Source organism: Nelusetta ayraudi, unplaced genomic scaffold, assembly GCF_046127955.1.
Source record: "Nelusetta ayraudi isolate G7.1 ecotype Tasmania unplaced genomic scaffold, CSIRO-AGI_Nayr_v1 ptg000022l, whole genome shotgun sequence".
In the NCBI taxonomy this organism is placed as follows: Eukaryota; Metazoa; Chordata; class Actinopteri; order Tetraodontiformes; family Monacanthidae; genus Nelusetta; species Nelusetta ayraudi.
The window spans coordinates 4,514,950-4,539,296 of NW_027466072.1; the positions used below are offsets into that span (position 1 = coordinate 4,514,950).

At 44.2% G+C, this 24,347-nt stretch overlaps 3 protein-coding genes across 7 annotated transcripts in view; 2 read left to right on the forward strand and 1 right to left on the reverse strand.

Annotated features, from left to right (window-relative positions):
• LOC142889451 (zinc finger MIZ domain-containing protein 1-like) overlaps nt 1–3,552 on the forward strand; it is a 117,167-nt gene extending 113,615 nt beyond the window's left edge. For all 3 annotated transcript variants that reach the window (XM_076028195.1, XM_076028196.1, XM_076028197.1), the window contains one exon: nt 426–3,552. In XM_076028195.1, the coding sequence (XP_075884310.1) occupies nt 426–533 (108 nt within the window). In that variant the 3' untranslated portion in view covers nt 534–3,552. The remainder of the gene's footprint in view (nt 1–425) is intronic.
• Nucleotides 3,553–4,819: 1,267 nt separating this feature from the next.
• ppifb (peptidylprolyl isomerase Fb) lies at nt 4,820–8,277 on the forward strand. The gene is made up of 6 exons (XM_076028201.1): nt 4,820–5,081; nt 5,299–5,329; nt 5,977–6,065; nt 6,167–6,263; nt 6,509–6,584; nt 7,883–8,277. Exons 1-6 carry the CDS (start codon nt 4,929–4,931, stop codon nt 8,016–8,018), a joined length of 582 nt encoding a protein of 193 aa, XP_075884316.1. The 5' UTR covers nt 4,820–4,928; the 3' UTR covers nt 8,019–8,277.
• A 1,041-nt stretch (nt 8,278–9,318) lies between these two features.
• On the reverse strand, nt 9,319–24,114 carry LOC142889453 (zinc finger CCHC domain-containing protein 24-like). Of its 3 annotated transcripts, XM_076028199.1 has the most exons (5): nt 24,026–24,114; nt 23,598–23,977; nt 21,727–21,930; nt 10,986–11,150; nt 9,319–10,413 (listed from the first exon to the last, which is right to left on the reverse strand). In XM_076028199.1, the coding sequence occupies exons 2-5, from the start codon at nt 23,814–23,816 to the stop codon at nt 10,300–10,302; spliced, it is 702 nt and encodes a 233-aa protein (XP_075884314.1). In that variant the 5' UTR covers nt 23,817–23,977; nt 24,026–24,114; the 3' UTR covers nt 9,319–10,299. The 3 variants fall into 3 exon arrangements, with proteins under 3 accessions (XP_075884314.1, XP_075884315.1, XP_075884313.1); XM_076028200.1 differs by lacking the exon at nt 24,026–24,114 and having other exon boundaries at nt 21,727–21,927; nt 23,598–23,998; XM_076028198.1 differs by lacking the exon at nt 24,026–24,114 and having other exon boundaries at nt 23,598–23,998.
• Between the last annotated feature and the right edge of the window lie 233 nt (nt 24,115–24,347).

A 24,347-nucleotide genomic window follows, 5' to 3' on the forward strand; every position in this document is an offset into this window, starting at 1 on the left:
TATGCGGCCCATTAAGCTTTTTAATCTGGCCCGCCGAATTTGAAGAAATAATATTGATAGTGAGTAAGTCATAAAATAGCTGTATGACATACATCCATTTTTTCAGTGTTTTAATAGTTCTTTCAATGAAGAGCTAAACACACAGTGGGGACTTCAAAGACAGATATTTAGTTGTAAAGCTTTTGTTAATTTTCAATACACATTAAAACACGTTTTCTCCATATGCCATTATATATTTTTTCTCCTATGAGGTGGCTCACCAAAACTATCCATCTATTTACTGCTGCTCCGGCCCCTCTGTCAAGTTTTAGAACCCATTGCGGCCCCACCAGTCTAGTCTAATAGTTTGCCCACCTCTGGACTATGAAGACACATGAACTCCATCCAGTTACTAACAGAATGTTCTTCGCCCCCCCCCCCCGCAGCTTCTTCCCGAGCTGGCCAACCCAGACGAGCTGCTGTCCTACCTGGACCCCCCGGACCTTCCCAGCAATAGCAACGACGACCTTCTGTCGCTTTTTGAAAACAACTAAAAGACACACAAACACACACAGACACACAAAAAAACAAACAAATAAAAAAACAAAAAAACTCTCCCTGGCTGCCTGCAGCGTGTGCGAGAAGCCGGAGTGGTGGCTCCGTACTTGACAAACACAAGGATGCACTCCCTCTCTCTTCTTCCTCTTGTACAGTTTTTTTGTTTCTTTTTTTCCACCGGCCGGCACAGACTGACTGAAAGAGGCTCAGACTCTAAAGATGTGCGGCAGGAAGTGGGAGCTCGGTGGCCCCGCCCCCCTCACCCTTCCCACCTCCACTTCCTCCTCCTCCTCATAAGTGGTGACACTTCTAAACTGTGCAGCTAAACTTAAGTGTTTTTGTTTGTTTGTCTGTTTGTTTGTTTTGTACCCCACACAGGTGTTGGTCTGGACACTATGAACACGTTGTAGCATATATATATTTTTTTTTTTTTTCTACATTCATGTTTGTTTCCTTTTTGAGAAGCAAAATGACTTCCCGGTTTGAAAAAAAGGAAAAAGCCAAAAAAAAACACACAAATAGAAAAAATAACAGAAAAAAAAACAAAACTATGTGATATCCGGTCACTGTGCACTGTGCATCCTCAGCTTCCTCGTCTCCTTTAAGTCCCCGACTGGTTCCGGTTAGGCTCTCTGATTCTGTCCGTCACCCATCGTTTCGAAAAGCACAGGGAGATTACGCAAATGTTCTCAAATCTCAGCACTTTTTTTTAAACCAAAATTCACAAAAAATATCTTTTGAACAGATTTGGCTTCAATGTTTTAATGATGAATTTAGACACAAAATATTTCCCACTCACTCAATCAGCTGAAATGGAAACTGAACGAAAAACAAGCAAACACAAAGAAATTCCTGCACCAATTTGCCGTCACTGGTCCACAGTGCTGGTCCACAATGGTCCACAGTGCTGGTCCGTGGTCCACAGTGCTGGTCCACAGTGCGGCTCGGACAGCAGACAGTAACGTATGACAGTAACCCTCCTGCTGCTAAAGACCCATCAGCCTTCTTCTGCCCGCATCTCCTGAGCGAGCCCATCCAAGTGCATGTGTGCCAATCTCCCCACTCCCCACCCCCTCCTGTGTTCTGCTACTACATGTGGAAAACAAGCAAAAAGTTATTTTGTTTTTTCTAATCAATTGCTCCTCTCACGGCTCCTCTGGGTTTTTTTTGTACATTGCGTTTTTGATTTCTGTCAGTTATAGTATGAATTATTTAAAGCTAGCTGAAGGGAGTTTTGCTGATATCTGCCACACATTTGTCATATACACACAAGCTGTTGTGTTTTATGTTCTTTTATTATTCTCTTGTGTTTTGTTTGTTTGTTTGTTTGTTTTGCTGCATAATTAAACTCTTCCATTAATCATTTGGGTAAAAAAAAGACTCACCAAAGTAAGAAATGAAAACCGAGATGTGTGTTTGCAGGGTTAGTGTGCGTGTGTGTGTGTGTGTGAGAGAGAGAGAGAGAGAGAGAGAGAGAGAGAGAGAGAGAGAGAGAGAGAGAGAGAGAGAGAGTGAGTGATTTTTTCCATTGTCGAGGCAAAGGGTTTTTGTTTGGTTTTTGTTGAGTCTTTTTCAGAAGCAGCATTGACTGTTGCAGAACCCCGGCGCGCCGCACGCTCCTTTTGTCTTTGCTTGTGTTCCACGCTATTTCCCTGAGAGGAGTGCTGTACTGTATGCAAAATGTATTATTTTTTCAAAAATGCTTATCGTACTGTAAATACCATTGTGAATATTTTTGTATCGTCACGATAACGTTTGTCGCTCGTCGTCTGACCGAACCGCCCTCTGACCACTGACAGTGTCTGTAATCCAGCCCACAAGCGCCGGCTGGACCCACCTCCCTTCCCCCCGCTGCTTCCTTCCTGCTTGGTCACTTTCCCACAGTGCACTCTGTCTCACCGGGACCCTGGTTTCGATGTGTCCCCACCTCCCCGGGCCCATTCCATGCATTACCTGCGGGTGATCGCGCAGCTTCTTTGTGTCACTTCTCAGATGTCGATCTCAGTCTTACGCCACGTTTTCTCTCATCGTTTTGTCTTTTCATGAGTTTTAATGTTTTATCGGCTATCCTGAAATGCAACTGTTTTTTTCTCTTCCTTTAAAAAAAAAAGAAAAAAAAGAAAAGTGATATCAGCTGGCTTTCATTGTAATTAGTGAGCTATGTGAATATCATCATTGTTTTGAATTGTCAATACACAGTGGTATTTTAAAGATGTATCACAACCATATTTTTTAAAAAAAAAACAACCATGATATTGTTTATATTTTGTTATAGAAAAAAGTGGCTTTTCTAAAAGCGTGAGACCATATACATTTTTATTCTTGTTTTGTTTTTTGTTTGTTTGTTTGTTTTGTTTTATTTGGGTAAATTATTTTGTACTGGTTTTTCTTATTAATCTGTAAGGCTAGAAATCCAATTTCTGTCAACAGTAGCATTGTGTCCATTTTACTACCATGGGTTGGTGTCACCGTCGACGAGATCCTGTTAAAAAAAAAAAAAAAAAAAAAAAAAAAAACCTTTGTGCCAGTTCAGCATGTTGTTTCATATTTATGTCACAAAGAGACGTCAAATCCAGCGATAATCCCTTCGATTCAACAATGCACTGCCACGTTTCTGTTTCCTGACCTCCCGATTGGCAACCGCTTCCATCCGCTGGAAAGTGTTTCCATCCACTATTTTCTTGTCACTTTTTTCAAGTGAGAGCCAATTAAAGGCAGCCCCTCAACAAAAAAAAAATCTGTAGTTGCACAATCACAGTAAAAGGCCATTTCTGTGGGGACAGTTGTTGGAGAATGAGTTAAAAAATAAATAAATAAATGAATAAAAATACAGAGAGTAAAGGCACGTGCATCCCTCTGGCCTAGAAAAGATGTTTAGGGGGCGAGGCTAGATGAATGGTCCCAAGGATGCCTGTATATATGTAAATGATTATAGAGACGTGGACAGAAATGTATTCATTTTCCCTGGGAATGTGCATTGTTTCTTCAGAATAATAAAGAGCTTGCAACCTCTCTAATGGATGAATATGGAAAATGAAAACTTGTTAGTTAGTGTCTGTGAGTATCTCTCAGCATTTTGTTCCCTCGCTGTAATATAATTTTACCTCTTTTTGTTAGGGGAACCAGGACGGCTATGTTTTACATGTAATATCTAGCCTAAGTGTTCTAGTCTGTCACCTGCATACTCTTAGGTGCTAAATAAAGAATAATTTAAGGAGAAAAAAAAACATACAGGTTACAAGAGAAAACCATTTGAAGGGGTTTGCAAGAAATGGCGTGGGGAGGGACAGGTCCTGAGAATTGTAACCGAATCCATAGTTTGTACAATTTTTTGATACCATGAGCAATTGGAAAAATGATACAATCTAAGGTGATTCATGCAATGTGGCCATTGTCTCTATTGTGTACATTGTATGTACAATCATTTCATATTCTAAACTGGTCAGAAAAATAAAGGAACTAATTGTGATTTTTAGTCTTGCAGAACTGTATGTAGTTAGATGATGTGACAACCTAATATTTATCTAATAAATATGTATTCAGATGATACCTGTATGCAACCAAGGTCTTGTCTTCTCTGTCTGTGAGATCACACACACACTCACACACACAGGAGAGAATGTTATGGCACTGCACAACAGCAAAATAAAGTTTGTCAGTCTTATACTAGTTTAGATTGAACAACATTGTGAGTGTTCAGTACGTTGAGTATTGTGCACTCGTACGTCATGATAATAACAATTATGAATAACATAATAACATACACAGCAAAATAGTAAGAACATACATAACATAATTTCATTTCAGTACTGGTGCAGCTAATGTATGAAGTATGCATTTTTACCATGTTTGTCCTCACTGAAAGGATAAACACACACACACACACACACACACACACACTGCCTCTTTTTTGTGTGTGTGTGTGTGGGGGGGGGGGGGGGTGTTTGAAATCAAACAAAAGGCTCATCCTATAAGTTATCTTGTTTCCTATTCCAAGAGAGACAACAACAAACCTGATATTAGTGAATGTCCATAGCAAAACGTTTGGCTAGTCACTGCATGGACTAAAAGAAACTGACTTTAAAAAAAAAAAAAAAAAAAAAAAAATCCAATACGGAAAAGGTTTTGCGCCTTGGGGGAAAAAAGACTTTCCCCGTGCATTACTTGGTTAAATTTAAGTGCATTCAATTATTTCCAATTCGATGCTCAAACTCGCGTTTAGTATCGCGAGACTACCGGCAGCGTGGGGAGGTTGTACTTCCGCTTATCACCGGAAAAACTTCCTCGTCCCTCACATGTAACGGTGTGACTGGACGCCGACTGGCGGTGACCGGGTATAGCGGAACAACAAAACCATATTAACGACCGAGCCAGAAGTTCGAGTCGGCATCATGCTGCTTCTGTCGAACCGGGTCAAGCTATGTTCTCTGGCCTTCACCGCCGCCCGCATGTACAGCAGCGGCCCGGCGGCGGCCAACAAGAACCCCGCGGTGTACTTCGACATCGCCGCGGACGGACAGCCGCTCGGCAGGGTAACCTTCGAGGTGAGGGGACCCACCGAACACCTGCTGGCGGCGGGTTTTTTCTTTAAAAAAAAAAAAAAAAAAAAAAAATGAATGAGACAGCTGCGGTCCAGACTGTGTCTCCTTGGTTCCCGTCGACGTCGTAACTAACTCAGTTCTGTTCGGTCGTTTGTCTTTGACCCCGACGTGTTTAATTTTTTGTCTCTTGTGTCTTTTTTTTTCTTCTTTTTTTTTGCAGCTCAACGCCGACGTGGTTCCCAAAACTGCAGGTAACCCGTCTGCGTTTGCATATATATGTGTCCAAAATCATGTCAGATGTGTGTTGATTTGTTTTTGCCGAACGAAACCAGACTGGAGAGATCCACTTCCTCTCTGAGTACTCACAGCTTATTTTAATCTTCCCCAAATGTGCAGCAGGCTGCCATTGCACTTGTTTTTCTCCCGCTGTCCTCTAGCGTGGCTGCATTTGTATTTGTTTTATTGCCATTCCATATTATTCCAATTATACGCTGTGAGTGTTTATAAAGTATTATTTAATATTAATTATTTATTATTATTGTTATTATTATTTTATTTACATATATTATTTTTGTTAGTTTGTCAGTTCATCTAACAGCTGCAGCAGATGAAACTTTTCTTTACAAGCCTGTCAGAAAGATCTATCAGAGCGCCCTGTATTAAGGGTTGAGGTGCTAAGAACAGTGTTTAAAAATCGACAAATCATGAAGACAGATGAAGGTGGTTGTTGTTGTTTCATTGGCAGGGGTGAAACTAAACATTAAGAAGCTGATAGCAACCGATTATAAAACATTAGCAAACAAAAGAAAACTTCTCTGCCTGGCCCTCACATTGTCATGATGTTTGGAGCAGACGCCCACCTGTACACATGGAGTCAGGCTGCCTGTGTGTCTTGCAGAGAACTTCCGAGCGCTCTGCACAGGAGAACAAGGCTTCGGCTACAAGGGATCAATTTTCCACCGTGTCATCCCTCAGTTCATGTGCCAGGTACAGTTTTTAATACGCTCGACTTTTATATCTCCTGCTGTCATCCTGGACTGGTGTGGTGGTGGTGGTGGTGCCACACTAACTAAAACGCGTGCTTTCAGGGAGGAGATTTCACTAACCACAATGGCACTGGAGGAAAGTCCATCTACGGTTGGAAGTTTCCAGATGAGAACTTCCAACTGAAGCACACTGGACCTGGTAATCATCATACTTTTGATTTCAACTAATTCATACTCGCATAAAAATCTTCCCACTGAGAAAAAACGGTGAACATCTTCATGTTTTATGTACATAAAATATAATGTTCTTAGCTTTTACCACCAGATGGCATCATAGTGCACATGGCCAGTTAGTGAGGTCTCGTTCGCAGCATGTTTTTGTCATAGTGGAGAATGAAATGTGTGTGAATGCTATTTTTGATTCATTTAAATACTCCTCTGTAGGCATCTTATCCATGGCCAATGCCGGACCCAATAGCAATGGATCCCAGTTCTTCATCTGCACCGCTAAAACAGAATGGTATGTTTTCATCATAGCTTATTGATGTTTGTCATACTTGTGTGTGTGTGTGCGCGCGCATGTACACACAAATAAACTTGTGGGGTTTTAAGTCACCACAGTCATGTGACTTGTCCATAAGGAACAAGTCCCATGTGATTCAGATTTCACAGATGGCTATTTAACAGCAGTCTGTAACTCTGTGCAATTTGGGTGAGTTCCTCGGAAATGACAGAAACAGTTTTGCTCTGCCAGTGATGTCACAGAGGCCACTGAAACCACTCCCAGGTTACTAACAACAACCCCAGGGAGATGCTGGTTTCACCCTCTGAGAGGCCTTGTGGGTGTTTTGCCCCTTGTTTCACTTTAGCAGCAGACTGTAAACAGAGGGCTAAATGTGTCCTATGTTATCTAGAACACTTTTCTTTCCTGATCCCCTAAATATTCACAAGAGGCTGCTCACATGGATCCTTTTGATAAAAAAAAATGTAAGGCACCACATTTTGGTTTTGGCAACCCCTACTGGTAAGAAAGGATATGGCAAACTTGCCTGTTTGCATTTTCTATCACTAAAATTCCACTCAGACTAGTTGGCTGAATGGCCCGCCCTGCACAAAGCAGTCAACTTAGTGATATGTGTTTATTGTATTTTCTCCAGTCTGACACTGACTTGACTATTAGAATCATATCATGCATCAACGAAGTGCCCACACAAATATTTTGAACCTAAATGCACCACAGTGTTGCAGCGGACAGGAAACTGAGAAGAACTGAGCGCGCCGGCCTGATTGTCATATTTGCGATGGCAGGCGATCCCAGCCTAAGCCAATGATTGAGCGTGACGTGCCGAGCAGTTTATTGCGAGACTGGATGCCGCTTGTATCCCTTTTCCCAGCAGCGACTGAAGCCAGATGTCAGCGGGCGAGCAGAGATATTCTGTTCAGACCACCAGAATCTGGGCCAGGTCATTCTTTTTGCACAACAGCAAACGGCTCCTTTCCGTAATCACTCCCACCTTCTGGAAAACCTTTTTGTTTTTGCAATTTCTTTTATTTTTTTTGCCCCCTCCTGTTTCCACATGAGCTTAGTCATGCCGCAGTATGTGGAAATGCTGCCGGAGGGGTGTAATCTGCACTCAGCTGGGAGCAAAATTCTTGGTAAAAGTGGTGGACTTCTTGAGGACGATTGCTTAAAAAAAAAAAAAAAAAAAAAAACACCATCAGAATCAAACCAGCGGTCAAGGAAAAGCCATCAGGGTGCGCGCTGGAATTGTTCTGGATGTCCGGGGGTAAAAATAATTCTGCTCTCTGTGCGTTCAGGCTGGATGGCAGGCATGTTGTGTTTGGCAGCGTGACGGCAGGATTGGACGTGGTGAAGAAAGTGGAGTCGTACGGCTCCAGGTCTGGGCGAACCTCCAAGACCATCTCCATCACAGACTGCGGGGAGCTCCCGTAGAGACCACGTCCCAAGTCGCATCTCCCGCTCTCATCCCACACTGGAAGTGAGAGGCCCCTGTTTGTTGAGCAACGCGGCAGAAAGCCTCCTCCTCTGCAGACTCCATTGTTGGCACTTAAACCTCTCACTCGTACAGTTGAAGTGAACCGAGTGTTTGTGTTTCTAGTATTGCAGAGAGTATCTCGGGGAGACGAGAGGCTCCAACAGTGATGCTTGTCTCAACGTTTAACTTACAGAATAAAATCCATTTTTTTCTAAATCCTTGAGTTTGCGTCATGCTCACTTTTACACTCCTGGAATCCTGAAAGTGGAGAAACTTTGACTTTGATCTACCGGCTGTGATGTCAGCAGTGCAACGCTTGCTCTGGACGGTGTCCCCTTTTTCTCCTGCTAAACTCGCCAAGTAAACTCGTGTCTGTCATTTTGCTGAGCTCAGCGAATAATATGTGCCAAGTTGTTACAGGGCTGCATATCAAACTGGAACTCACTATATAATGTAAAATGACTTTACAGATACTTTTCTTTTACTGACATGTTTTTGCTAGCTGTTTCTCTTTGTTCCAAAATTTTTTTTTAAAAGGTTGTGCTATAGCAACCAGTTCAGGAAACTGTGATGGCACAAATGGCATTGACGTCTCCGTCTCGTCGGTTGTAACACCCAAAGCCAGCGACAACCTCTGAGACCTTTTTCTTTTTTGTTTCTCTCTTCTTTCACAATTTAGCAGGAAGCTGTTAACCACTGGCTAAGTAAGCTGTTCCTTGAATATAGAAGCTATTTTTGACTCTTCATCTGCTCCCAAAGCTTCTCAGAGCAGTCGTTTTCCCACAAATATTCTTCATTTATTACAACTTCATTCAGTCTTAAACTTGGGCAGGTGCATGGAATGATACTATTAAATGAAAGTTGGACATGTTTTTTTACTGGGACCTTTTATGGCCAGCTGCAGGGTGAGATCAGCGCTGCATCATTCTTCCCACCTCCTGTTTTCCTCATCACTCTGCTGCTGCTGCTGCTGCTGCTGCTGCAGCATCTAGGCAGGAATGAGTCCCTTTGTCTCTGCAAAGTCTTACTGAAGGCTGTGAAGGAGCAACACGAGGGAACGCTGAAGTCGCGTTCGGCTTATTTTGTCATGAATAAATCTTCCCAGATGTGACACATGCTCTCGGTATGAGATTGTTTTCTGTTGTGGGGGAGACAGAAATGTTCAACATCTGGACACGGCTGGGCCTCGTGGTGGTGATGGTGGTGGTGGAGGGTCGGGGGGGGGATCTTGCTGTGTAAGCAGATAAACTGGAGACACATGTAAATTCTTTAATACATTTTAATAGAGAAACATCTTCAACGAGTGAAGGGATCAGTCCAGTCCGGTGGGACGCTCAGATATAAAGGCACATTACAAGGCTTTTCCATAAACATTTGGAATAAAAAATTATGTTTCTGTTATTTCTTTCATACACACAAAAAAAAAGAATAATAAAAAATATCTTAAATGCAACATGCAACCCTTCACTTTATCTTTGGTCCCGTGAGAATTCCGCTCCTTTTTTTTCTCATTCGACTTTTCCAAGAAAAGCACTTTGGTGAGTCTCTTAGCACTGGGTGTCAAACTAACAGAGCTGTTCAAGAAGTAAGATACTGTATTTAATTTAATCTTTTTCTCTTTTTTTTTTTTTTAGATTTGTCAAACTAAAAAATACAACCACGCAGCATATCAAGAATAAATGTTAGATGGCTTATACATTTAATTGAAAAAAGAAATAATAATAATAAAAAAAAAAACATAATGATAATAATGGCTCAAAAATATATTCCAAAATCATGTACCCAACCACTCCTGACGACACTTCAGAGTAAAGTCTTGTTTCATATTTTATACAGAAAAGATCATTTAAGTTATTTCTGGAATATACAAACGTGTAAAACAGCAAATCTTCGTGACAGATTTTACTGGACGAGAAGTTCCTGGATTCACAGTTGGTTAAAGTTCTGAGGGCTCGCGCTGCTGCACCTTCAACTTCTCACGTTCACACAGTGGGAAAACCACGTTTGCAGCAGAAAACCAGCAAACTAAAAGTTTACATGCATACTTTGAAAAATTAGCCCCCTCGAACTGAGTCACAGTGTTGAAATCAGTCTGGATCATTTTTATAGTAAAATAAGGCTTACTTTCATATATCTTTAGTACTTAAACTGTAAGTGTCCCTTTGTTTATTTTTTATATTTTTTTTCTTAAAGTGAGAACGATTTTGTGGCGGACGGTAAGGCGAGTGTGTGTATGTGTTATTGCACGCGGCGGCAGTAGTAGCCCAGGACTTTACACTTCTCGCACAGGTGCTGCGGATGCTCTTTGCTCTGGTCCGACACGTCCAGCCCGTCTGGTTTCTCTAGAGGTCTCTGGGAAGAAGAAGCGGGAATTATTGTGAGAACAAAGCAATCATGAAGCGGTGCTCCCGTTGCTGTTTGTTCTGAAATTGCACAGATTTCACCCAAATAGTTTTTCAGAGTCTCGTGTGTCGAGACGGCCAGTGAACTCCCCAGAAAGGAGAAAAATATTTGTCCTTTGCTTTGTTTCTTTCCCTCGCACCTCTACTCAGGGGGCGTGGCCTGAAACACATAGTGTGATGTCACAAAATGTTGAAACTGTTGGCGCCACCCACTGAGACTGCCTTGTTTTTGTACTCTTCCAAAAGTTTCCTAAACGCTAGCAAAGCATTGGATTTAGTTGGAGGCTTTAAACAGAGGGCTAAATACATGGCATTTTGTAGCGACTGGCAAAGTTCCAGTGGAGTCTGGGATTTGGAAATAAACTAATCTGAAAAGTATATGGGCCAGTATGAGACTTTTAAACGTTTTAACCAAAAAAATTGCAAGTGTTGAATGACTCTTTGAACCATGTGTTTTCAACTCTAGAGCTGCTAATGGCTTAGTCTATAAAAGTATGCATTCAGTTTGGAATATACCGTCACCTGTTTGTGAGGGTAGACGTTGATGTGGCACTTGATGCATTCTTGTCCCATGTTGGCCCAGGAGTTGCCGCTCATCCACTTCCTCTTGCATTTGGGGCATTTATATTCGCCGAAACACCTCTTCTTTCCCTGGTACGGGGTCAGGCCTTCGCCTTTGGGTCGAGCCTGAGGAGAAGTACAGGGCAGTTGTGCAGGTGAATGACAAAGCTGCTGACACAGGGTATGTTCACAGTAAATGAAATATGAAAAAAGGCAAACATGGACAGCAGTGCTTCAGCAGTAGGAAATGGTGGTTTTGAATGCAATATGTGCCAAGTAGCCATCTATGGTTACACTACTTGGACAAACTGCTCCCATGTACAGTGAATATGAGGGAAGTTGACATCTTGAAGAGCTGGCAGTGCCACCACTGTATTCATGACGTTCAAAATCAAACTGCTTTCTGATGAAACTGTATTTGAAATGTAGTGCATATATTGTGGCTATTAGTGCACTTGTAGTGAGGCGTGATGGACATTAATACCTTTTACAAAAATATTGTTATCATGTTGTAACATGTTGAATTTACAAGACAAGACTTGAAAAACAAGGATGTGGCAACGTGTTTTTATTGGGCTTCACTATGTACATATTTATACAGTAGATATGCAGTTGGATGACTGCCATTAGTAATGTTTACTCAACCCTTTATGATGCTCTAATCTTCATGCGCTAGCTAATATCGGTGTGCACTGCCTTGCTAATTTACTCCTAGCAACGGTGCACATTTTCATCAGGAGTTAATGCTGTGGTGTGCATTTGGCTTTTTGCACACACTGGACAGTGATAGATTCTCATCTGTTGTTGGGTTTCTTCAGGACCAGATGTGTGGTCAGCTTCTGGACTTTTTTACAAACGCTAACTAGTATTAGCTCGTATTCATCAGCGTGTGGTTGATTCGAAATGGCAGTGTGATGTGTGAGCCAACACTGGCCTCGAGATTAGTGCACCACACAGTAAGTCAACTGCACTGAAGTGCTGCAATTTGGAACGCAACAATGACGATGCTGAGAATAAAATTAACCTGCATCTGCTCATCTAAACTATACTACAAAACTGAGACCTTTTCAAAATCTGATGTGCTGTCATTACAAAGAGAAAATAAAATACTCCTAGTACCGCTGAAGAAAAGCAGAAATGTCTTAAGACGGCTTGGATATATTGAAACATAACTGATTTCTTGGACAGAGAGCCTGTAGCCGTAGCTAAGAACTAAGTCTCTAGCTACCTCCAGCTGTGCTCTCATGGGACCATGAAGGAGGCCCCATCCTGAGTGGCCTCTCAGCTTCAGGACACATACCTCAGGCTCCCAGTCATCCCTCCTCGCTGGTCCCATCCCACCAATCAGGGGCAATCAGGAAATAAAACCCAGATGAACCCTGCACTCGTATAACATGACAAAAACTAAAAGCACAGTTCACGCAGAAATCACGTGGACAAGACTGGTTCAAATTAGAGCACCTCGTCTTGAAAGTAGGGCAAGTCAAAATTAAGATCGAGTCCACAGCCGAGAGGGCCGCACGTCAAGTCTTGTTTTGATTTCCCAGCAGGAACACACGTCTGCCCCGAAAAACTTCACACGAGCCGTTATATTCATTCCCAATGCGACTTCTGCTTCAAAAACACCAGCCAACTCTCGAGGGCCACGGCGAAGCGCTCCCAAGGCCCGTTTTTGCAGCGTTTAACCACTGTGAGGCACTGTGGGAGGTCACTTTTGATGGCAGCCTCTCTTTCTCCTGGTGCCTGTCGGGGGAGGAGAGACGGAGCATCTTCTTCCTGAGGGAGGAAGCGGCTTTTTTAGCTCAGCAGAACAAGCAAAACAAACTGAAGGTCTGGAGGCTGCACTGCAGCGAGAGGCCACGGCGCACGCTCGGGTTTCCCCTGGCTGAGCGCACAGGATAGCACACGATCTAACACGGCAACGCTGCAGCCAGAAGTGAACATTTCAACCGTCATCTAGACAACATTTAGACTCCCATTAAATTGCAATACATTTACGACATGAGCATCTAAAGCCACATTTTCGTTACAATGGCTGTAATTTGCCACTTGCGGATTTTTTCACCTGCTCTGCTTGCCAGAAAATTCCCTGGAATGCAGCCTTTTCACTGGGCTCATTTTTGTGGAGTGGTGCTTTTAGCTCGCGTGAGAAATGACAGACAACAGACTCGCCAAATGATACAAAACGACGTCACTTCCTGCTTGGCTACATTTCGCTTCTCTGCAGCAAACACAGGGTCATCACGCTAGCCGGCCAATTTCCCCCACAGCGCTTTCACATGCGGGAGAGAAAATGCTACCTGGCAAAAAGGCGAGGAATTTTCCAGGAATTTTCTCTCCCCAGAAATGCCGCCTTTTACATCTGTGACCACTTTCACATGCCTGTAAATTACCTACTTTTTTGCTTAGTGAAAAGGGGGGGTTTAAACTTGGATTTCCATAAAACCCTTTGATGCACATTTTTTTGAAGAACACTGAATTAGCAAATTTATGGAAACAGCAAAATTCAGGCGAAAACAAAAAAGCTCAAATTCACAGAAAATTATCTTTGGCATCAGAGCAAACAAAAAATATTGTGCTCAACAAAGTGAAACATTCAGCTAGGCCACGAGCTGCAATAAATGAATAGGTCAGTGTGTCCTGGTCTGAGAGCAGCGTTCCTATTGGCTGGTGCCAGCAAAAACGTCCTCCTCTCCGTCTTCTCCTGCTTTTATTCACCTCTGCCTCTCCGTGTAGCCACGAAGCTCCGCCCTGTCACATCATTGCCCTTTACGTTGCCTCATTTTTATTGGCAGCGAATCACATCACAAATAGAATCACTTTTCTTTTCTCCCTTATCAAGCCAACTTTAAAAAGTTAGTTTTTTTCTTTTGAAAGCCCCAAAGCAGTTATGTGGATGACTGGGGAATGTCACCGGCTTTGACAGTTTTCATCTCATTATCCCCTTGGATGGGTCGCTTGTATAACTCGAGCCCCAGAGTTGGTGGTGGTGCGACAGGACGGCCAGGACTGTAGCAGATCCGTGTGGCCGGGATCCTTGAAGCTGGCTGAGGGAGACCCAGGAGGTTCAGCCTCCCTCCGCATCATCTGGAAACCATCAGGGTAAACAATGGACTCCCACCTCCCCCAATAGACCCCGCCCTCCTCCAACCCCTGCCTCTTTCTCCCCCAATTCTTGTACTCCCATGATACATTCATCGGGGTTAATCAGAATGTTGGATTCTGTCTTTTTCCACCCTGCTCCCTCCTCTCCGGCATCTTTCTCTCATTGGTTCTTTGCTCAAATCTAGAGCTTTACTCAGTGGGACCATAGATTTAGGAGGAAATATGTTAGATTGTGCAATATACAGTCTGTGAATAAAGCACACTAGAAAGAACTATAATAACAACAATAATAATCATAACGATGATAAAAAAATAATAGTATTTTTTTTTTAAAGATAGAAGCAGTGCATCCACTAAACAAATATTCATATAAAACATAATATACATAATATTTCTGGACATGTTAAATATAAATAAAATCTCTTTATCCTTTCCGTCTTGGCTGAATGGTCATTACTTTGAGAGAGTCAGAATTACCAATGACACTAAAACAAAAAGAAGATGATGACAATGCTTTATTTGTAGTTTGGCAACTATCAGTAAGAGTTAGAAACAACTTCAATGCTATTTTATAAGGCAGAATGCTTACAAGCTGCAATCCTGCTGTGTATTAACAGCTTCTTTGTTCTATTTCACATTAATTACAAACTAGCAAACAGACCAGGCTCTTTGCAGTCACGTCCACCAAAATGAGCCATTCAATTACACCTGGAATGTTTCCAGTCTGGTGCCATTCTACATCCAAATGTACTGAATATTCTTCAACACTTTAACCATGGCATAAATCTAAATAAAGTTCAGGGGCAGTCAGCCACGTTCTCTGAATGATGACGCTAAATGATCATCGGCATGAATGTCGTGCATCGAGAGGGGAGTGAAAGGGTTGACAATGGACTACCAACCACAGAGGTCAAAGCTCAAGAGGTTGCGTTTCTGTTGTGACGAGGAGCTGCGGGATGGTTTAACGTCTCCGCCATCGTCCCGGCTCAGTCCCGTCCGTCAGCGAGCCCGCTGATGTTTGCAGCTGGCATCCAGTTCACACGCACTGACTGACGGGAGCAGCTGGGCGCAATATGTGGCACAGCTAATTGGCCCCGCCCCCAGATTCGGCCTGAAAGCCTGCGATGACGTGCGGAGCATTAGAAAAATAGTCCCCATGATTTCAGTCTGAAGCCTTTATTAATGTCCGAAGGGGCAAAGCAGCAACATTCCATTCTTTGGGCATGTTTCACGGCGCATAGTCAGCCTTAGCGGCATCAGTGAGGGGAGACCTAGGTAATGTTTTGACTTTCAGCCCAGTATTGACTATAAACCGGCGACGGGAGTGAAAAGGAAAAAGCCTTGTAGATAATATTCTGGTATTTATCTTGTTGCACAGTCTTTGAAGACCAAATATGGTTTTACTAATCGAAGTGATTCAAAATACACTTAGATTGGAGAATAACATTCACACAATTTGATCATATTTATTATTGTGAGTATTATAAACACTCGCTGGCCACTTTATTATGTAGAATATTTAAGTGCGTGTCAACACAAAGGGGCTAATCAGCCAGTCGCACGGCGGCGGCGGCAGCTCAGTGATTTTACAGGCATGTTGACGTGGTGGTGAAGATAAGTTGCTGGGGTTCAAACTGAGCATCAGGATGCGGAAAGAAGGGGACTGAAGTGACTCTGAATGTGGTTGAACACTGCTGGTCTGAGTGCTTCACCAACCGCTGCCGATCTACACTCTGATCATCTCGTCACAACACAGCGACTGTTGTGTGGAGGAAACTGCGTTCTTGATGTCAGGGGTCAGAGGTCAGAATGGGCCTGGACTGGTTGGAGACTATAGAAAGGCAACAGGAACTCCAATAACCCACTGGTTACAACCAACGTCTGCAAAATGACATCTCTGAAGGCACAACATGTCCAACCTACTAGCAGTGTGTGTACTTTCTTTACTGGCAGGGTGTATCAAATAAAGCCACCCGTGTGTATGACCCAATAAAAAAAAAGGTTTACTCCCAACTATTAACTATTCCACAGAAGAAGAAAAAACACCAAATACTTTTTTTGCACTTTTTTTGGGAGGGATTTCTTCTAAATTTTGTGAACTAATATCGGAAAAATTATATATATATGAAAAAAGGAAAAAATTGTTTAAAATTATTAATTGAAAATGAAATTTTAATTAAAAATCAATAAATTGACCATTATAAAACGGCAAAAAAATGTATAAAATCGCTTAATGTTGAAGATAAAACTCTTTTATTCTCTCTGGCCTTAAACAGACCCATCACCAAAAAAAAAGACACAGCGGTCACGGCACTTTACAATGTTCAACAAAAGGAAACTGGAAACCTTAGTTTCCCTTTTCCTTCCTCTCAGCTCGCCGGAAAGAAGGAAAAGAAAAAAAAACTCCATCATCTGCAGAAACAAAAACAAATCCTCCACAGCCACAGAAAGCAGTTTTTATCTGCAGACACACAAAGCACTCGGAGGCATTCATCCAACTCCAGCGTGTGACAACCGCTGTTTTTATCAGAGGGAGAGTGTCTGCCCCACATTCCAGGGTCATCTATCTTGCTCATCCTCCTCTGCAGCTGATCCGCGCCAGGAGCAGCAGCAGACGGCTGAGTGGTGGTGCTCGGGGGGGGGGGGGGGGTGCTGATAAGACGTTTATCAGCCGTGCAAAACAAGGAGACCAAAGTCGCTGCAAATCACACCACGGCGTTGCTTGAGATTCAGCAGCCGCTCGTTCGCTCAGCTTTGAACTCCTGTCGGCAAAACAAAACCCTCTCACCAGTGAAGGAGCCACATCAAGAAAGCTGCGGAACCAAAGTGGAGAGGGGGGTGGTCTGGCCTGGCAACAGCCATCACATGACATCTGATTAGGTCCAAAATGCCCAAATTAAATCTTTCTCTTTTTTTGAAAAGGCAACAGGTTTTTGTTTTTGTTTTTTTCAGTTTTCTTCTTTGCAATATAAATAAAACATCCCAGCGTTTGATGGCACTGTAAATAGACCTTCAGGGGGACTTTCCTCCGCAATAAAGAGTTCATTTGTCCATGGAAAGGGAAGAATTCCATCTTAAGGGGATTATGTGAATGCGTCATTGTCAAGACTCTGTGGAGGAACCAAACTGATTTTAAGCAGCCTCGTATGACAAACTGATTAGAAAACTGGGGACTAAGATTATAACGCCGCAGCGTTCCAAGTCCAAACATAAATCCGGGATTTTCTTCCATTGGCTTCGCAAAAGTACCGAGTTTTCTGTGTGCCTGCCAGCTGAGTGCGATTAAATAAAGTGGAACTGTGAAACAGCAACATCCTGCGTCCCCGCACTCTGGATACAGCTGGCCCTTTAAAGCAGCGTCCAGCCGGCGTGCGGACAGAGGGATGGCTGCAGTCGGCCGGGCAGAGCCCAGTGAACAATGCAGCCTGACTTCCTGACCTTTGGCTCCAGAGCCCCTCTGCAGAAACAATGCCCTCCTTTTTTAGCTCAGAGCCTTCAGATTGTCAGCACGCACGCTGACACTTCTGTTATTATCTTTAGTAACCTGGTCCAACCTACTTATTTGAGTGGCTAAATGCTTAATTCCCTCCCAAAATTGATGTTTCACCCATCGGATGTTAAGACAAAGCCTCTGGCGATGTGTTGTCTCCTAATGCGCAAAAAACAGATTTTGAATTTCGCGGTTGAAAAGAATTCCACCCAAGAGCTCAAACGTACAAAGCATTTAGCGTCAGAACAGGCCGGCGCAATGGAGAGAGTGGAAAAGCAGTGAAGATGCACAAGTGTGCAAAGCAGGTTGCTGCTGAGCCGAGGATGTGAAGGCAGCTGGTGTGAGTGACAAGGAGGCTAAGGACAGGTGAGACGGCGGCAGATGATCGGTCGTGCTGACGAGGAAGAAGAAGAAGAAGAAGAAGAAGAAGAAGAAGAAGAAGAAGAAGAAGACTGAAAGGTAAATAAAGAATGGAAAGAGAAACATCTATCTCCATGGAGCTCCTTCAGCATCCCCCAAATGTCAGAATGAAGCTAGTTTGACATGAAATGACACGGTGCTACGGGTGTGTTCTTTAGCCAAAATGAGTGGAATCAAATCACACTATTTTATATTTCTTTTCTCTAGTTTTACTACTTGGCTACCGTTAACATCCACTGGATGTGGTGAGTGGTGACAAGCGAATGGGTGAAGTTGGGTGGGTGGTGGACTAACTCCTAAATTCAAACCACACTTGGGTCCCTTTGTGCTCGCAAAGTGGAGAGAGAGAAGAAGTTCAGAGTGAGAATGTGTGACATCCAAAGTGCCGTGTTTGTCTCAGTCGTCCAGAACAAAGATGGCCCCGGGGTTCTTGCTCTCAAGAACAAAAAGAAGGTTGTTCGTAAGTTGCAGCCTTTAGATGTTCGCCGGCCTCAGCTCCAATTAAAACGTCCTTTTGCCATGACAACCACTGCACTGCCTCGGATCGGAAATATCATCGGCACATGATAAAATCTGACATCATCTCCCCGAGAGCACAGAGAGAGAGGGAGAGCGGCAGAGAGGCTGGCCGAGGACCAGCTGGCAGAAATGGGTTCCAGATTTTGCAAATTTTTTTGGGAGGCGCGACTGCGAGGAGGAACCGTAAATATCTCGGGGTAATCCTCTGACATGTTCGCCTCCTCGCAAAAGAAAGCAACCCAACTCTTCGCCGCTGTCGGCACAGGAAGTTTACCGCTACACGGCTGGTAAACCGTCAACCTGCAAAAGGCACAGACACCATCCTGATCAAGGTCCTTCTTCCTTTACAAGATGAAGTGAGTTTATCTATCAAAGAGCCGACCTGCCCCTTCCCAGTCAGACACGCTTAGCCATGGCGCTCTTTGATTCCCGTCTGCTTACGTCTCGTACGAGTCGATCAGCTGTGGAAGCCTCAAAAACCAGTCAGAAAAGGCTGCTGGGACAGGACGTTAATGCATCCGATGCCACCTGGATGTTGGACGTGCCCACTCTCCTCCCAGGTGTGTGTGTGTGTGTGTGTATGTGAGTGTGCACGGATGCCAAAATGTTAATAGCTTTAAGCTCACTGCAAAATGATTCCCTTCACATTCCCAGCATTCCTCAGCATGTCTGCGTTCGGGTCTGTGCGCTCAACTGTACCAACCTCCAGTGGTGGCAGGAACAGAGGCCACCAGACTCCAGAGGTGAACAGATTCTTGTTTTGTTTGGGTTTTTTATTGTTCATTTACGAGAGTCATGCAGTATGTTGCCTCCTGGGAGAGAGCTGGAACAGCATCGTTCACCACCCAGTTGAGCTCTCCGATAGACAGGAGACGGTGGTTGAGTTGGACAAGTTGTTGACAGTCTGCAGAGCACATGGCTGCAAACGTGGCGACAGCTAGCCAGGCTCTGTCCAAAGGCAACAGGATCAGGGTTACATTCTATTTAATCACTCCTAAAAAAAATACCCAAAGCCAAAAGGGAAAGTCATATCTAGCGGTTTCTCCCGCTATTCTTTGGCTTTATGATAAGCTAATTCGCTTCACGGTATGCAATATTTCCTGTTTAAACTATTGATCAGTACTATTGAACTATTGAACTAAGAACTACATGTGTGTTTGCCTTCTCTGGTACTTCCAGGTACTTCAGCTTCCTCACCCATTTCAAAGACTCAGTTTTATTGCTTAACTCTGAATTGGCCAGTGTTGTGTTGTTTATCTTTATTATGTGGCCCCTGCGATAAAGCTGCAACTTGTGCAGGGCGTGACACCCTTCACACCTATCCTCCGTTTTTGCCTCACGAGCGGAAGCAATTACACCTCGCCGACTCCTTTAATCAGAATTTACCAGTTTGACTAAACTGGTTATTTGATCCCTTCGGACATGTCCTGTCCATCAGTCATTTGATTATTTCCATTATCCCTAAACAAATGTCAGGCCTCCCTGGACGTGATCGACGGGGAACCACAGCAGTGCATGGGGCAGCAGTCATATATATCTCTCCTGCATGGAGGGGGAGGTCGTGCCCAGTCACTCACAGAAAGCTATCATCTTTCATTAAGGCCCCCGAGCCTGAGATCCAACCTGGCATCTGCTGCTCATTACCAACCTGCGGTGGCACATCTAACTCAAATAAGTGCAAAGGAATCCACGCTAAGAAAACAAAACTTAAAAAAAAAATTCTGACTCTGGTGTATATTTTTCAAGTCGTTCATTTCAGAAGGCACTGTGCAGCTGCGTTTCAGCCCTGCAAAGTTCTGTTGTGAGCCTTTGGTCTAACATTCAAGCTCTTTTCGCAATGTGCAAACCTCCTTTGTGTTGGAGAGATTACAGTCCCACAAAAAACACACTGTGTTTTACAATGTGGAGGAATAAGACAAACTGGGACGCAGTGACATGCACTTCAGGGACCTACAGTGGAGCTAATGCTGTCAGTCTGTTAGCTATGAAATCTCCACCATCTCCACCACTGTCCACCAGCCTCCAACAGACAGTATCTTCTGTGTATCTAGGGTTTAACAACCAATCAGCCTCCTTTCAGTTGTGACGAAATCAAGATGCGCTGCTGCAATAGTTGCCCTGAAAAAGCCCCAAGAAGGAAAAAAAGAAGAAAAACTGAAAGCGCGCATAAAAGTTTTATAGGAACTGGCACCTTTTGATTTATAAGAACACTGACTGGCTGGCTCATCCACGTAGCCAATCTCTGACAATAATTGTTTTGTTCAGTTTGTTTGTTTTTAACTGCACTGCATTTAATAGCTCATGGGTTTGCTTTCTAGATACTAGATCATTTATGGATGTACAATAGAGAAAAGAGAGAAAGAGGACAGACTGTTCCAAGCTATCTGAAAAACCACAGAAGAAGGAGCTGCGAGTTATTATAAACAAGTGCTAATGCTAAACCACTAGTGCTGCAGCTTCCCTGCTACCCCTTAGATTAGCAGAAAAGCTGTAGGGTTGTAATCACGTGTTGTTTTAGAAATAAAACAAGATGAAAAATTACAAGCAGATGTTTTTAATCTGTGGCTTTGATTAGACTACAGAGCATCAAGGCTCAGCGCAGAGTGATGACGCGCCTCTGATGTCATCTTTTGCATTGCTAGGAAGCCTCTAGCCATAGCCTCTCGGCTCGGGAGGCTGTACAAATTGTAAATGATCCACTTTAAATGTAGCAGACAGAGGTTTTGTGGAATCACAAACCCATTTTTTTCCCTCTTTTAAAAGATGGACGGGTGAAACCAATCCAACAGCCAGATCAGGAACAGTTCCATCTGGTATCGCCAGGAAACTTTTGAACCCTCAAGTTACTAAACGGGGGGTTCAAAACGGATACACAATACGGCAAAAAAAAGAAAAGAAAAGAAAAGACAAAAACATGAAAAAAGGCTTGACTTCACAGCTCCTCCTCATCCGCTCATCTGTTTTCTTACTGTTCCCACATTTTGCTGTGATGATACACAGACTCCAACGAGGTCAGTGAAAAAGCTGCTGGGGGGGGGTGGCAGTAATTATCTCCCCCAGCGGAGAGAACCTCACACATCCGTCACATTGACGCTTTAGAAAAAACGGTCCAGCTGCCAGAGCTTAGGCCGCTCGCAACGGAAGTACGGCGTCGGCCACATCGCTCACCTGCGGGCAGTCTTTGATGTAGTGGCCTTTGTTGAAGCACAGGTGACACAGGTAGTTGGGCGGCGGCCTCTTGCTGGGTTTGCGGGCCTCAGCAGACAGGGACAGGTCCGAAAAGTAGTCGGCCAGGGAGCTCAGGCCGTCCACAATGTTGGTGAGGGAGCCGCAGGGCGAGGTGCTCTTGTAGAACTGATTGGTAAAGGCCTGCTGGAAGGGAAGGAAAGAAAAGTAAAGAAAGGAAGAATCAATCTCTGAGGCGGGAGAAAGTGAACTGAAGGCTGAAGTGATGCCTGTGCCTATTAACGCACAATGATTGTCTATGATATAAGCAAAGAGAGAGCAACACCTTTGAATCAATGTTAATAATAACTGTGAACTAACACATTTTGTTGTTTATTGCAGTCTTAATGCGACATTTAAGCACAACACATGTTTCTGTCATCCTGCAAAGCTGCAAACTGTTTCCTCTGCAACATAACCCAACCTCCCCTCCGAAAAAAGAAATCTCTGAATCCCTCAGATTGATTCTCCACCCTGGCCATGCAACTACAGGAGACAATATTGTGTCTCAGCCAAATGTGCCGCCTGTACTGCATTCACACCGTGTATGTGTGTGTGTGTGGGGGGGCAATAGTGTCAATTTCCTCATCAGGATGGAAAAAAGCCTTTTGTCAAGGCGTCCTCGTAGCTCGCTGCCATTGACTTGTGGCACAATCTGAGCCTTTGTGCCCGCGGAGGAGACGGGTGCAGTGGCACCGCAGGGCAAACATGAGGAGGAGCGAGCCAGGCCCACAGACACTGGCTGTCCACTGCCAGGGCGTCCACAGATGCATAATTGTGATCAGATTCTTGAGCGGTGGGGTAATTCCCCCCCGCACGGGGCTTCAGACCACAGCATGCTTCAACACACACACACACACACAAACACACACATACACACACACAAACTGTCAGAGCGAGTACCATAATAAACCGCACTCTTTCGCTGGCTTTCTCGCATATTTTGTGTGCACTGTGAGCGTTGCCTTACTGAATGTGACAGTATGAATCTCTGCCTCTGCGAGTGGACACCTCATCAGCCACAGGACGGTTGGCCGGCCATGCAGACCGAACTGGGGCCGACGGTGTGAGAGCTCTTTTTTTTAAACCTGCCGGTCCTGCTGCCGCAGCTGCACACAGACGCCGGGGCACAGTGAGCACACTCAGGTCCGAGAACCAGCGGCACAAAACACATATTCATGTGCAAACTCAACTCACCGCAGTGCAGCCCAACCAAGGCATGCAGGTGGAGTTTACTGTATGGGTAACAAAAATAACTTGAAATGTGAGCGTGGATATATCTGGCCTGATTATGATGACGATGATGATGATGATGGTGGTTATTATTACTATTATTATTAACATTCCATCCATCTATCCATCTATACAGGCTCCGTCCTGCACTCAGGGTTGTGGGGGTCTGCTGGAGCCTATCCCAGCTGTCATGGGGCAAAGGCAGGGTGACACCCTGGACAAGTCGCGAGTTAATCGCAGGGCCACATAGAAAGAAAAACAAAGACATACACCCATTCACACACACACCTACAGGCAATTTAAAGTTCCCAATTCACCTCACATGCGGGAGGAAGCAGAGAGAAAACCCACACGGACACAGGGAGATCATGCAAACTCCACACAGAGAAGACCCAGGCCCAGGATTGAACCCACAACTTCTTGCTGTGAAGCGACAGCGCAAACCACTGCGTATTATTATTATTATTATTATTATTATTATTATTATTATTATTATTATCATTATTATTATTACAACATGACAGCAAAAACAGTAGTGAACGAGTGTGTAAAGGGACAGCTTTCCGGGTCTGAAACTCTACCTCGCCCCTTAGATGGAAGAAGTTATTGAGATAGTTGGAACTCAGATCAGCGGCGCCGTGCTTGGAAATCACGTTCACGTCCCGAGCCAAGGCGTCCGACTCGGCTCGGAGCCCCTCGAACGCGCCTCCCTGCGCGTCCCGCAGAGACATGTAGACCCAGTTGAGCAGCTGCGCCGGTTGGTACGCGGAGGTACCGGCGGCCTCTATAGCCGACATCATGTCGTTGTTCCTGCGCCGTCACAAGCCGCCGGTGTTTTCTACAGGGAGACTGTTCACTGTCATGCCCCCTTCTGTCCGCCGCGCCTGCTTGGTTGCGCTCCTTTGGGTTCCCAGCAGGAGCCGCCTGGTCGCCGGACAGCAGACTGATGGTGGTGGTGGTGCTGCTGGTGGTGGTGGTTGAGGAGGAGGAGGAGGAGGAGGAGGAAGACGAGGAGGAGGAGGAGGAGGAGCAGGAGCTCAGTGGAAGCATGAAGCGCAAAAAAAAAAAAAGTCTGATTGCTTGGTTGGAAGTTGTCTGGTATAGCGGCGCTCCAGCCAGGACTCACTCGGTGTTGCGTCACGGTGAAAAGGAGTCGCCCCTCCCCTCTCTCTTTCTATGTACAAGTGTATATTCAGTGTTGTTTCGGTGAGATCTTTTGAAGTGAGGGGGACGAACGAACATGATCATTCCAGGGGAATGTGTCAACAAAAACAAGAGTAAAACAGTACTCTGTGGGACAGCTGGGAAATGAAAACATATTTGTTTGGTTT

Coding starts and splice junctions, on each gene's coding strand:
- ppifb (XM_076028201.1), top strand. CDS start 4,929: ATGCTGCTTCTGTCGAACCGGGTCAAGCTATGTTCTCTGGCCTTCACC. Junction 5,082..5,298: donor TCGGCAGGGTAACCTTCGAG/GTGAGGGGACCC, acceptor TTTTTTTTGCAG/CTCAACGCCGACGTGGTTCC. Junction 6,066..6,166: donor TCCCTCAGTTCATGTGCCAG/GTACAGTTTTTA, acceptor GCGTGCTTTCAG/GGAGGAGATTTCACTAACCA.
- LOC142889453 (XM_076028199.1), bottom strand. CDS start 23,816: ATGATGTCGGCTATAGAGGCCGCCGGTACCTCCGCGTACCAACCGGCG. Junction 21,931..23,597: donor TCTTCCATCTAAGGGGCGAG/GTAGAGTTTCAG, acceptor CTTCCCTTCCAG/CAGGCCTTTACCAATCAGTT. Junction 10,414..10,985: donor ACGTCTACCCTCACAAACAG/GTGACGGTATAT, acceptor TCTTCTTCCCAG/AGACCTCTAGAGAAACCAGA.